The sequence below is a fragment of the Cryptotermes secundus genome, unplaced genomic scaffold (genome assembly GCF_002891405.2).
Source record: "Cryptotermes secundus unplaced genomic scaffold, Csec_1.0 scaffold55, whole genome shotgun sequence".
Lineage (NCBI taxonomy): Eukaryota > Metazoa > Arthropoda > Insecta > Blattodea > Kalotermitidae > Cryptotermes > Cryptotermes secundus.
Genome location: NW_019740654.1, coordinates 382,253 through 396,566, shown reverse-complemented (window position 1 = coordinate 396,566; position 14,314 = coordinate 382,253). Strand labels below are relative to the sequence as shown.

The window sequence follows — 14,314 nt, the reverse complement described above, 5'->3', positions numbered from 1 at the left end:
ATTACCTACCGAACAGAAGACAACAGTGAAAACTTGATTTACTCAAGACACTGACACAAGAAGGGATGACTCTTACAGGAAAATTGAACCACTTGTGACTAATTACAAATTGTTAACATATTCTGAGTTACCAGGGCAGAAACATAAAAAAAAAACGGGAAGTATGCAAAGCAGTGATCAAATTTCAGGATGCAGAGAAAAAATCAGCAGTGATATTCATAATAACTGATCAGATGTGGCTATATGAATCCTGTGACTTCTGCTGGTGAGCCATCAAACTTTATCGGCATAACACTGCATTATTATAACAGCGCATGCAACAAGTCCAGTTGGCCAAGCACTGCTTTCTTTCTATAGCAATATGACTAACATTAAGTTAATAGAGAGCCATCAGCCCCTTAATACTAGGACACTTTACATCCTGTTACTTATGACCATCAACCCTGTAGTAAAGGGTGATTCAAAGTCCACTTTCTTAAATGACAAAGCTTAAATGCCCTAATTACAAATTAACCATCTCTGTTTGCTCACATCACATTGGTTCACACTACTTGATTTGCTAATTACTCATAACCTTATCAGTCACAATAAGTTCCAGTTATAAATGGAAGTGCAACTATTACAAGATGCAAAGTGTCACTATATACTGTCAATAACAAATGGAGGGTCACTCATTATTCTAAAAGCTTCTCAGTAAAATGCCATCCCTTAAGTAGCAAACATTATTATGTTCTAAAATTTTCTTGGGTGATAAGCCTTGCCAGTGACAAGTTGAGATCCAGTTTTCCAGAGATCTCCATAATCAGGGTCAATATCACTGATGACGGGAGACACAGAAGGTCTCTGAAACTCTTGATTTTTACCTCAACACTGACATGACTGACCACTGAAGATTTTGACAAATTTACCTCAACATTGACATGACTGCCCACTAAAGATTTTGACACATTTATTCACCATGAAAGCTTCAAATATTACACTACTGTTATCATGTGTAACATTTTATACTATAAGACAAAACAATCTGTGCATACCATTTAAAAAAAATAAACTGCTTAACTAAGTGGTACACACTATTCCTTGAAAATTTTGTTAACTGGCTGGTCAAGACATAGAACACAAAGGCTCATCAGCTTGTGTCACAGATGCTCACCATTCTGCCTTTAACCAGTCTACTGATTCCCACCGTATTTCTCTCAGATCCACTTCAATATCCTTCTATTTATGCTTCAGTTCCCCATTAGGTTTCAACCCTTATGGTCTTCAACAGAAATCTTGTATGCATGTTTTCTTTCCCACTTCCTACACATCCTCTCAGGTCCAAACACCTTCCTCGGTATTTTGTTTCCAATCTATGTTTTCCCTCAGAGTGAGAGGCCATCATACCCATATAATAATAAAAAGTAAAGTCATCCTTTTGCTTAATTAAACACCATACCATTAATATCTATGAAGGAACTGAGGTATAGCTCCCCATGCATTCTTAACCTCAGCACTACATGGAGGTAAGCAGCAGCCTCAAGCTCTGGCTGCATTACCTCCAGGGAAAGACACCCATATAATACAAGTGGTATAACTACAGTTCCATATATTAACACCTAAACATAAACATTAGTACTATGTTTATGTTTTGTGCACAATATTGAGTATTGCAGTGTAGAGAACATTACTCACTATTACAATAAGTAGCAGATACAAATCTAGTCCCTTTCTTCTCTGGCACAGCCTGTGAGACTGTTTTCAAAGTTGCCAAGTCAATAATTCTGACAATACCATCTCTGCAAACCAACACTGCCATTCCTTGGGGACATCCTTTCACAGGGGCCAGAAGATTATTGGAAGAATCGCCATTGTCTTCCTTCTCTAGCAGAGGCAGCAGGGTAACTTCCATGGGACACTCCCCACACATACCGAAGTCCCTCACCTTCACAGGTGTCTCATCCAATTTCACTACTTCACCATCAAAGTTAAGGGCATACACTAGTAGCACACTCCCCTTACACATCGTAACATTGGTCCTTTTGCAGTCACTGGAGTCCAACATTTTTAATCCTTCCTGAAATGCATTATCATCATGAAAGAAACCAAAATTCTGTCGGGGAGGAAACTGTTCAAGTGGTTTGACCTCTGTGATGGAAGTGGGTTTCACATTAGTTGTCATTCCTAGGTTTCCCACTGCATCGTCCACATCAATATCCATGTCACTATCATTATCGCTGCATTCAAATATCATGTTTCCTTCATAATTTGAATTGACTGGCACAGATGTTGAACTGCCATAACCAGAAACCGAGTTCAAACTAACTCCCTTATCACAGTCTGCAGAACCCAACACTACAAGCACATGACCACCATCCTTGGTAGGATGGATTCCCAAAATGGACAGATTTCTCCTCTCTTTGTACATGTCAGGTAACGGAACACACTGCACTACAATGGGGTCACGTTGTTTTGTAAGCTGGCAATTACTGACATTATCAACACTAGCCTTATTACTACCACAGTTGTCTTTCTTGGGCACACGACTAACTTTAATCACCATTGGTGGGCTACCATCTGAAGTGGAGGGAAAATTGGACATACTGATACCTCCATTTACAGCAGAAAATGTAACATTCACCGATGAAGCATCATATGTTCCACCTCCACTTGCTGGAGCGGAAACTGCAGTTGGTGGTGGATAGATGCCTCCAGAAGATGAGGCCGCAGGGAATTCTAACCCATCTACTGAGCACTCGGGAGGTGGAGCCATAACAATATCCGTATCCACATCCTCCATAACTGACGCATCATAGAACAATTTTGAAAACAAGATATCGGGGTACATGTTGTTATTTTCTTGCCTTGTTCCAGAGCATGAAGCACTTGTTCCTGTACCGAATACAACTTTCTTTGCACTGCTTCCAGCCAGACCCGAATTACTTTTTCCCCCACTACCACCATCATCTTTACTGTCTACACACTCATCTTTAATAAGGTTATGATAATGGAAATCATACACAACAAGGAATAGCGATTTCTTTTGGTCTACTGTCACAGTCTGGTTGGATGAGCTGCAATCGTTTTTACCACTAGGTTCACCCTCACGGACTTTCATGATATCCAATGCTGCAGACTCACGGTTACTTGCTTCATTTACATCATTCATGGCTTGTACCATTGGAGAGCTAATGACATCACTACTTCCTCCCCACACGAGATCTAAGTTAGTTCTCCGGCTGGACACCGTTGAAGGCCTAACGCTAATACCACCCACAAGGGAAGGTCGAACTGATACATTGCTGCCATTCTGCATCGGTTTTGTAACTTTCTTTCGTAGCTGTTGCTGAGTCTTCTGATGGTGAGGACTCCCTGTTATACACACAGCTGTTAGTTCCATGTCTTGACAACTAAGTGGAGGACCCAGTAAATTTTCTGAAAAACAAAACAGAAATTACACTCTCACACACTGATATTTTTAAACAGCTGTGGTAATCATATGTGTACCAGCACACAAATTTGCACTATGATAAAGAACAAAAGAAATGGCCTAAACTTAAACACTGCACGTGTCTCTTCTCACTTAAATATTAAGTACAGAAATATTAATGGACCCTCAACTTCACAACAAATTCACTGATAACATTATGTACTATTTTAACTGGTCATCACAACTGAAAAATTATGTGAAACAAAGAAGTGAACTGATGAATGAATGTCCATAAAATTATACGAAAGCTGGAAATACAAGCTCACAAACAGCTTCCTTCACAACATATTGAGGAAGTCCGAATTTTATTTGAATGGGTATATTTTCATACACGAAATTTTATATTTCAATGTAATGTATTTACTTACCTACAGCAATATCAGACAGAAGTATTTCCACAATATCTGAGCAAGGAACTTCAGTATCAAAAGCATCACCTTTTTCAGGCCATGCTTCCCGTGGTCTGATATCACTATAACCTATGCTGTCTTGGTGTTGAGATCTTGTAATTGCAGGGTCAGATGGTGTAATATAGAAAGATACTTCCTTCTGCTCAAAAAAATGCACATATTAAAAACATCTTACAGTAATATACAGGTACTGATTCATGACTTACTGTCTCAATTTCACAAGCTTATACCTGAGGTCACCCCCACAGAAGTAGATTCATTTCTCAACACATATAGATTTATTATTACCAGAACATGAAAAAATGTTACATGTTACAGTTCTGAAACCAAGAATACAACCACTTTCACATCAAAGATTCAACAGTTATTTAACATCTTTGTTCCAGTAAACAAGTTTGGTTGCTTACAGGTGTTGTGTCCAAACTATCATAGAGGAGTGTGGTTACTAGGACCAGGCTTTGATAAGGTAAGCTATTTTTCTTTTTGAAGTGCTTTGGGAATGCAGGTTCTTCTTCTATCTCTAGATAAAACTTGTAGTTAAATTTAGTGATATTTTTTCTGAGAAATGCTGCAAACTACTAATACACTGGTAAAAATGGTGAGCTATAAGTTGGCCAGCTGTGGGGTTCTGGGAATGAAAGTCTTAATTCAAAAGTTTTGGTTCACGATACATGAATACGTTTAAATTAATGGTGAGAACCAGGATCAGAAAACATTAATAATGCCCAGCAACGCTTTTATCAACTTCACAAACTTCAAAGATATATTGAATTGAAACATTTCTGTGAGTTCTCTATAACTGCACTGTCACAATGGGCAGAAAAGGGGAGAGTGAGATAGATTTTGTCTAGAAGTTAATTCTTTTTAGTATTGTCAATCATTATGATTCCGTTGGTTCAGGTTGCCTGTAAAATACTGTGCAAATCAATAGTAGTAATTTTGAAATACTTGAAGCTGGAGACCGAAAAATCGATGTTCATGTGGAGAACAAGGAACTTTCTTTCTCAATTCAATCCTGCAAATTTGAGATTGACATATGCCAAATAAGAATATATTCATACAGAAGGCTTATGGTTTGTTACATAGAAAAATATCTGAACCTTGAAAACAGACAAATAATTATACATTTCTTCATTATATGCTGAAAATAATGAGACCCATTAACAAGATCTTCAGTGTCAGACTTTAATATCTATTGGATTTTGAGGTGTAATTTACATGAACATCCATTAGATACCTTCAACTGTCTAGAGATATTCCATATCGCCACAAGACCATGCTGTGTGGCTGTGGCGACAAGTTCAGGAACTGATGATGTTCCGACACATGCTACTTCTTCACCCTGATCTCCAAACACAGTGGCAGGTGAGGTGGCATATGTCACTGATAGAGGAACATTCTGAGTGTACTCCCCTTTCACAAAAGGACATGACGGAGAATGACGCTCATGCTCGGACCTGTGCAATTAAGACACACTATAGAAACAGTAATATTATAAAGAAGTCCTTAAGTGTACTTACTGTACTTACAGAGAGTTATAGCATATTTGCTTAAAGTAATATGATTTCAAAAATGTCACCTTCTGTCTACATAGGATTTCTTACTTGAAGTGACATCACTTGGCTTTGTGACCTGCTCACATATTTAGTCCTATCCACATTTACTTCTAGCACAATTCCTTACTAGCTTACAAAGGTACCACTGGAAATTATGACAGTGCCTCGCATTTCACACAGAAATCATGCAGTGCCCATGCACCTGCTGAGAATAATTCAGCCAGACTTACACTTATATACAAAAATATATATTCAAGTTTAAAACCTTCTGTAAATTTTCTCAGCTTCAAATACTAAATGGATAATTACTAATAGACTTTAAAGGATTCCGACGATGGTCGGAATGGGCCCAACTGAGTAGGTCTATCTTGCCCCATCCACCTGAGGACGGAGACAGATCCAGTGTCCGAAACGTGGTTTTTGTCTTATATATACCGGACGATAGATAGAGTCCAAAATAAATCTTATAATTCTGGATAATTACTAGTTTTTATTACAATTTATAAGATATAATATTCAGAATACACTGAACATGACATCTCAATACTAATACAACAATTTGAAAATTAATGTAATCAAGTATTTCTCTGAAACAGCCTCATCAAAATACATCATAGATGAGATGTAAAATGTAGTGGATATTGCAGATGAATGAAAATGTGTGAATTATCAACATGGACAATGAAGCCTTCACAGACAGGATCCAAGGGACCAACTTCTAACTTCATTAAGGGAAAGTTGTCAGGACACTAAACTTATTTGACTTTTCATTCTCTTTTATTCCACTTGGTTGCATCTACCTTTTCATTTTTTACTCCTTCAATAATAGCCTTAATCTTATCCACACATTCTTGAGGTACCCAATGTCTAATGTTCATAATTTCACACACTGAGTGACCAACTCTGTTTCCTGAACAAAAATAACTGTCACACAGTACCCAATGCCAATTTCTGAGTTCAAAAACCAATAAGGTAAAAAGAGCAAAAAAATGTTGTATTCTAAACTGAAGCATACCACTGTGTGTAATTAATAACCTGTATCACAAACTTTTTCATTTTCATCCACATATCAATTAATTGCAAAACAGCAATAAATATTTAATTAATGTTACATGAATTGTTGGCCACACGCTGGGGAAGTATGATGAACAGCCATCAAGGTCACGCTTCAGAGGAATCCTCAAGGAAAGAGAGGAGGGGAGAGACCAAGAAACAGCTGCAGGAGATCCACTCTGGAAGAAGTTGGAGTTGAGGTATTCAGCAGCAGATCAGGAAAAATGGAAAAGAGCTACAGACGACTTATGCTCCTGATGGAACTACAGATTATTATTATTATTGTTGTTTTGTTGTTGTTGTTACATAAATTGTTGTATAATGAATTAAACTAAACTACAGTATTTGCAATCAATTTTATCTCTACCGTTCACCAGCTTCAGTTCCTATCTGACAGTATGGTTTCTTTGGGGAGCATGGAAGGTAAGACAGCATATTCTGCATTTCTACCATTTTATGTTTAAAAACAAACTACCACTTACCATGGTTCATCTGTAGGCTCCCAGCAAACAAGGCAAACATTACAAGTGAAACACATGGCACGGTCATCCCCTGTTGAATTCGGCTGATGGTAAAACCCTGCTTGTGCCATCTGGTCTGGTAAGGCCCATCTAAAACAAGTTAATTCCTTCCCTAACTACATTTTATGCATCTTTCAAAAACATAACAGCCTTTCTAAACCTGGCCTTCTTCAAAAGTTACAGAAAAATACCAACTCCATTTTTTATGCACAAAACAGTAACACAGTTTGGCTCTTTCAACACTTTTCAAATAGTGTCATAAGGATTATACAACAACGCATGCTGCACTGATAATTGTTTTAGGATGAGAACCATATATGAGCAGTCAAATTCTAATCAAATATTACATTTAAAAAATTATCATCAATTTTCATGCAAGTCATGATAGGCACTTTGTGTTCCAGGAACAATAAAACAGTTCTCAACAAACACAGACCTGGGTTCTAAGTCACTTATAAATTACACAAGCTAAATAATAGTGCCTGGAAGTCAGAAATAGAAACCAATTTTGGTCACAACTTAACCCTCCCTCCCACTCACTCCAGAAAAAAAATACTGGGTGCTTTAACCCTTTGACGTGGTCATTTAAATTCCGCGGCCGCGTCTCCTGCGGTAATATATTCAGCCGGCCATTTAAATTTTGCTCGAAAATGATTTATTCATCATTGTTCTTAAATTCTATGAGATAGGAACATGAAACTTTTACTAAAATGATCTAAAAAGGTGGTTTTATAACCTTACCTTATAATATGAGCAGCCGGTATCTCGGCAATGGAAGCAGTTTGTTTAGAATTTGAGCAGTGAATGGTACGCTTTGAAGCATGGAACTTTCACTAAAATGATCTTAAAAGATGGTTTTATAACCTTGCCTTATAATATGAGCGCCCTGTATCTCGGGAACGGAGTATGGTACGCATTGAAGCATTCTACTATACACAGCGCTGTCTCACTTCACCACACCAGTACTGCGTATCTCTCATTTGGCTCTCTTTTCCGTAAACCAAACATCTTCTGTGAGGCCTTGCATTCTTCCCCGTGGGGGGAATACAAGTGGAAATGTCTCTCCGTGAGTCGTATATTTTGCCAGATTAGCTGCAGTAAATTCAACCTTTGTGTTATCATAACAAGGGTTTGGTGCTTCTGCGTTTCAGATTCCAACCTTTTCGGCTGCCCCAGATGCCGTAGGGGTGACCACAGAATTCATGAAGTTATTCTAAGAACTGGCTGGTATATAGTGAACGAAAGCAGAGCTTAGCTGGCTCAAAAAAAATATTTATGGTCATCCCTCGAAACGACCACCAAGGTCAGTACGATAAAATGGCGTCAACTGGAGCGATAATAAGTACTTTTCCCTCCCCCACACACATCCGTATCGTCTCAGGGGGTGACCACAGTGTTCTGCCTTAAATTGTGGCGTTTTTCTAAGAACTGGGCCTTTGTACTGTGCGAAATCAATGGATCTCGCAAGAATAAAGGTTTGGACATCCCTATTCTAAGAATTCCAATTGAGTTGCGTTAGTGTGGCCAGCTCAGGGCAATATGATATTATGAACACAGTACTTATCACGTCTCTGCTGTTTATAACTTCGTAGCAAACAAAACACGACATTCATAACAGTAGAACGGTGAAACAGCTAGCAAGAGCCACAGGAACTTTGCTGCAAGACAGGCATATGTAACGACGACTTAGAGCAGATAAAGACGTGTCATATTATACTCTGTACTACTGACAACAGGCCAGCGAAAAATCTAACAATCTACAGCAAAACCATCAATTATTATGGGCGTTATAACATAGGTGTGCAGCTGGACGAAACATACACGTCGAACCCCCCCAGACGATTTAAATACCTGACGAAACATACACGTCAAACCACGGCAACGGGTTAATATAATTTCTAGGAGCCACAGTGATTCATCTCAGGAACTGTCGGTACCTAATTCCAAGGAGTACAGTCCTTCTTGAAAGGCTAACAGCCCATAAATTACTTAACTTTCAAGCCCTTCATGGTATCTGAAGTTTCATCACCATGGTCACAAGTGCCTATGACTGGTCCCTATTCTTAGTCAGACAAATTCATTCAATACACATCCTCCTGTTTCCTTAAGACAATTTTTATTTTACTTTCCCAGCTATGATCAGCATGCCAGGTGGTCTCGTCCCTTTGTGATGTTTGACCACAGTCTCATAATTTTTAGCTCTCAAATTTGTGCTACATGCCATTCTCATCTCAAACTCCTGGAACTAATCATCCTAACAATGTCTGGTGAAGAGTACAAATTATGAAGCTCTCCATCATTGAATTCTCTCTAAGCTTCCTGCCACTTTCTTTCTCTCATGCCCAAATATTTTCTTCAGCATCACGTTCTCATGTTTCACACCTACAATCTACAGGTAATAATAATTTAGTATATTTTAAGCTTTACACTTTCAGATAGCAGATGAGAAGAAAAATATTAACTGAATAGTAGCAAGAAAATTTAATCTTCATTCAAAAATAAATTAACATCAAGAGCTACCAATTGTGGAGAAAAATTCAGAGTTTAAGTTTAATGTAAATATATTACAAAACTACATTACAAAATTATTTAAAGTATGGATTTACACAAATAAAAACAACCTACAGTTAGCTGATTGCTTACTGCATGAAATGCAATGAGCTGCACATGCACATAGAAGAATTATGTGAACTCATTCATTTGTATAATACAATGAAACTGAACAACTACATACTTATAGTTCATGTGAGGCCACTTGATGAAGGTATCCCTACGAGCGGCTTCACTAAACATGAGTGCTCTGTCAGCTGGTACTCCCTCACTAGAAAATGTTGGCAGCAGGCAATTCAGTCTCTCATTTATGGCCGATGCTATTGAAAGGGCTGGTATGTGGCGGTTCTGGCGCTTTAACTCTTGAACCATCCCAGAACATACAAGCTTCAGAGCACAGTGTGGGAGCTCCAGACATATTGAATTCCACTGCAAATAAATTCCCATACAAAACTGAATATGAAGTTTAAACAGCAATTGATTATGCAAGTAAAAAAATTGCTATGTGTCAAACAAAAACACAACTGTCAGATAAATGTTCAATAAACAATGGTAAATAAAATATTAAAAAGACAATAGCCAGAAGTCAATGGATGAAACCAAGATGCTAATGCAAAAATACAAACACAAATGTGCTCCTTTCATTAGTGCAGAGGCAGTTTCCTGCATGAACTAAAGGGAACAGAGCAAGGGTTCTCCTTGCATGGGTGCTGACTCTCTCTACTTAAACAGAACTTTGTTACTGGTTACTGTTAAAATGGTACATCATCATCATCAGTAATCTGTCAGACGACAGGTCCACAGTCTCTTCCAAAACAATTCCTCCACTTAATGCGATCTAGAGCTTTCTCCTTCAAATGAGAATATCCTCTTCTGTCCCCAAGGTCATCCAGCATCTTCTTACGTCTTCTTCCTCGTCTTCTTGTCACTTCTATCCGCCCCTCTATCTTTCCTTCAATAACTTCTTTTAGAAGGCAGTTTCTGCGTAAAACATGACCAATCCAATTAGCTTTCCATTTTCTTATTTCGTGTAGGATATTCCTCTGCTCACTGACTCTAATTAACACTTCTTCATTTCTCACATAATTGGTCCAACTGATCTTCTCCATCCTTCTCCAACACCACATTTCGAAACTTAAAATGTTGTAATATTGTAATAATTATCGATTCTTGGAGCAATCACTGTCCTACTGTCTATAACCACACACACATTTCAGATCAGCTCTTTGTTCACTCACTGCTCTCACCTCTTCTCTCAACTTCTCTTTACTGAACTGAACTGAACACTGGCTAACTCACTACTCACCTGTCTGCTTTGCACTGCACTGAACTGAGAACTCATCCGAACTTGAAATATGACCACTACTTCTATATACACATCACCCATGAGGAAGATTCTAGCATATCCACAGCTTCACTCCCAGCGAAGCAGTTTCCCACATAATTCAGTTGAATCAAGAAGTGTTCATACACCATGTGACATGACTCACCAAACACTCAGCTGCCACAGTATTTTATAAGGGCTGCTGGAGATAACTATATTGTTTTTCTTCAGCTGTCAATTGGCTGAAGAAAGGATTCAATACACTGCTGAATTATCAATCCAAATTCAGTTTGCTAAAAGAATATCACTCTACTGATTTGCTGCACATTTCCAGCATAGCACATCCTTAATTTTGTAATCACATTCATTGAAAAGCATGAAGGTTTTCTTCATTCCATATTTTCTAGCTTACTGACATGACCAGTAATATAATAAATGTAGAGAACTAAATGTAGCAGAACAGCCAGCAACTTGGATGTTTTGTCTTAGATCACCATATAACTTCCCCACATAATGATAAATGACTGGTGCAACCAACAAACATACTAAACACATTCTGTGGGCACAATGCAGATTTATTTAATATGAAAGAATGTGTTTCATAAAGTCCTCACTGTATTTTAAGCACTGTATGTACATATATTTAAGAAATACTATGACAAGATTTCATTTAACCTTCTGAGCTTTGGTCCCCTTCTTTGACTTTCCTTGTCCTTCCTTGATCTTCTTTCCAAGTTCCTGCAAAACTTCTGCTGTGTGATCAACTCCAAGTAGTTCAACAGACCTCAGACTGTGTTGCAGCAAGATTGCCTGTTGGAAACAATTCTATATTACAGTTCTCTCTACACAAAAAATTTGATAGGAAAGAAGGAATTACTAATTCATATACACAGGGTTACTCAAAATGAATGAACCAATTTCATGACGCACTGCTTCAGTTCTCAAGCATCGTCATGCAATGAGTCAGTGACCATTTGAAAGATGAGTTATCTAAGTTGTGAATGGTTGCCACAGGGGCGCTGAAGTCGCGTCGTTCTTCCGGCAACGTTCAGTTGTTCGTTTAACCTCGGCATGACGAGTCCTCAGCAAAAGGCATTCTGCGTTCTCAAGTTCACGAAAACAAATTCGGTTGTCACTGTGCAGCGTGCTTTTCGAAGGCGATTCGGCATTAATCCTCCCTGTCCTAAGAACATTTGACCGTGGTTTCGACAGTTTCAAGAGAGTGGGTGTCTGTGTAAAGGAAAAAGTCCAGGACACCCACGAGTCTCAGAGGAACAAGTGGCGAGAATCCATGCTGCGTTTGAGAGGAGCCCAACAAAGTCAACAAATCGAGCTAGCCGTGAGCTTGCGATCCCTCAATCCACTGTCTGGCATGTGCTAACAGTATGTCTACATTTGAAACAATACAGACTGCAGCTCGTTCGGGCACTTACCAATGACGACAAAAGGAAGCAGATGGAATTTGGCGATTCGATGCTGGAGATGATGGAAGACGAAACCTTCAGTTCATGTTTAATTTTTAGTGATGAAGCGACTTTGCACTTGAGCAGCACAGTCAACTGTCGCAATGTGCGTATTTGGGGAACAGAGCACCCACATGAAACAAATGAGCATGAAAGAGATTCCCTTAAGGTGAACATCTTCTGTGCTGTGTCTCAGGACAAGGTTTATGGTCCCTTTTTCTTTGAAGAAAACACCGTTACAGGACAAACCTATCTCCATATGATCCAAAACTGGCTCTTCACTTCACTGCAAGCAGATTCGCATGACTTCACTTTTCAACAAGATGGAGCACCGCCCCATTGTCACCTGATGGTCCGAGCTTTTTTAAATGAAAAAGTGCCCCAGCGATGGATTGGTCGGAAGAGGGCCCAAGACCTTGCCCTTTGTGCTTGGCCTGCAAGATCCTCAGATCTCACCGTGTGTGATTTCTTTTTGTGGGGATATGTAAAAGATCACGTTTATGTTCCACCGCTACCCACTAACCTAGATGACCTTAAACGTTGAATAACAACAGCAATTNCAAGACAAACCTATCTCCATATGATCCAAAACTGGCTCTTCACTTCACTGCAAGCAGATTCGCATGACTTCACTTTTCAACAAGATGGAGCACCGCCCCATTGTCACCTGATGGTCCGAGCTTTTTTAAATGAAAAAGTGCCCCAGCGATGGATTGGTCGGAAGAGGGCCCAAGACCTTGCCCTTTGTGCTTGGCCTGCAAGATCCTCAGATCTCACCGTGTGTGATTTCTTTTTGTGGGGATATGTAAAAGATCACGTTTATGTTCCACCGCTACCCACTAACCTAGATGACCTTAAACGTTGAATAACAACAGCAATTAACTCAGTGCATCGTGATATGCTGATACGCGCCTGGGAGGAATTCTCTTATCGCATTGATGTAGCCCGTGCTGCAGGTGGTGGCCACATTGAACACTTGTAAGACAGGAAATAAAAGTTGACTGTGAGTAGAATACTTGTGACTTGGCTGGAGTTTTGTATTACTTTCCTTCAATAAAATACTGAGTAATAAAATTGGTTCATTCTTTTTTAATAACCCTGTGTGTGTGTGCGTGTATAGACACACAAGGCTTATGCACAAAATAAGTTCCGTTTGCAAATATTGCCACTGCAGCACTGCGTTCGCTTTGGTGTGCATGCGTGTAGAGTTTGTTGGTCCTTTTGGAAGGCACGGATGCCACTTGTAGAGAGTCGAACCATGTTTACGCATTGTCCTGTGTGTTTACAAGTAAAAGTAAAGCTATCCCCGTAACAGGCTGTGAAGGCCCATAGGGTTATGAGACGTTGAGGGTCCCACATTATCTAGACAATCGGCTCAAAAGACGGTGGTAAGGTTGTCAGCCTTATGCGCCAGCCGCACTTTACTCCCCAGGAAAATTATTTAATTAATTCCTGGTACTCATTTCTGTTAGAGGCTGAGTCAACCCCAGGGCATGTGGTTACAATGTTCGAGAAAAACGAGAAGCACACTGCACGTGAAATGCAGTCTGTAATCTGTTTCTTGAATGGAAGAAACACCCCAGGGCATGTGGTTACAATGTTCAAGAAAATCGAGAAGCTCGCTGCACGTGAAATACAGTCTGTAATCTGTTTCTTGAATGGAAGAAACATGAAACATGCCATGAGTGATTCAATGGTAAGAAGATGGGTAAGACACTCTAATGAAGGACGCAAAAATGTGCATTATGATCCGCGGAGCCGCTGACCATCTGTGGTTAAAGAAGATTTGGTGCTTGCAGCAGAAGAGAAGATTCAATCCACAATGGTGGAAACTATGTTGAAAAGTAGTCTACAGTATGTACATGAACTGGCAATAGTTTTTTGGATATAAATCCTTGTTTTTTTTCCAATAGCCCATCAGAACTTGCTTTCAGGATAACATATATATATATATATATATATATATAT

At 39.1% G+C, this 14,314-nt stretch overlaps 1 protein-coding gene across 4 annotated transcripts in view; it reads right to left on the bottom strand.

Moving 5' to 3' along the window:
- LOC111872355 (baculoviral IAP repeat-containing protein 6) overlaps positions 1-14,314 on the bottom strand; it is a 98,298-nt gene that overhangs the window by 73,627 nt on the left and 10,357 nt on the right. For all 4 annotated transcript variants that reach the window (XM_023866145.2, XM_033754640.1, XM_033754641.1 and 1 more), the window contains exons 3-8: positions 11,559-11,693; positions 9,744-9,988; positions 6,971-7,099; positions 5,117-5,336; positions 3,838-4,018; positions 1,675-3,414 (exon numbers count right to left, since the gene is read on the bottom strand). In XM_023866145.2, the coding sequence (XP_023721913.2) occupies positions 1,675-3,414; positions 3,838-4,018; positions 5,117-5,336; positions 6,971-7,099; positions 9,744-9,988; positions 11,559-11,693 (2,650 nt within the window). The remainder of the gene's footprint in view (positions 1-1,674; positions 3,415-3,837; positions 4,019-5,116; positions 5,337-6,970; positions 7,100-9,743; positions 9,989-11,558; positions 11,694-14,314) is intronic.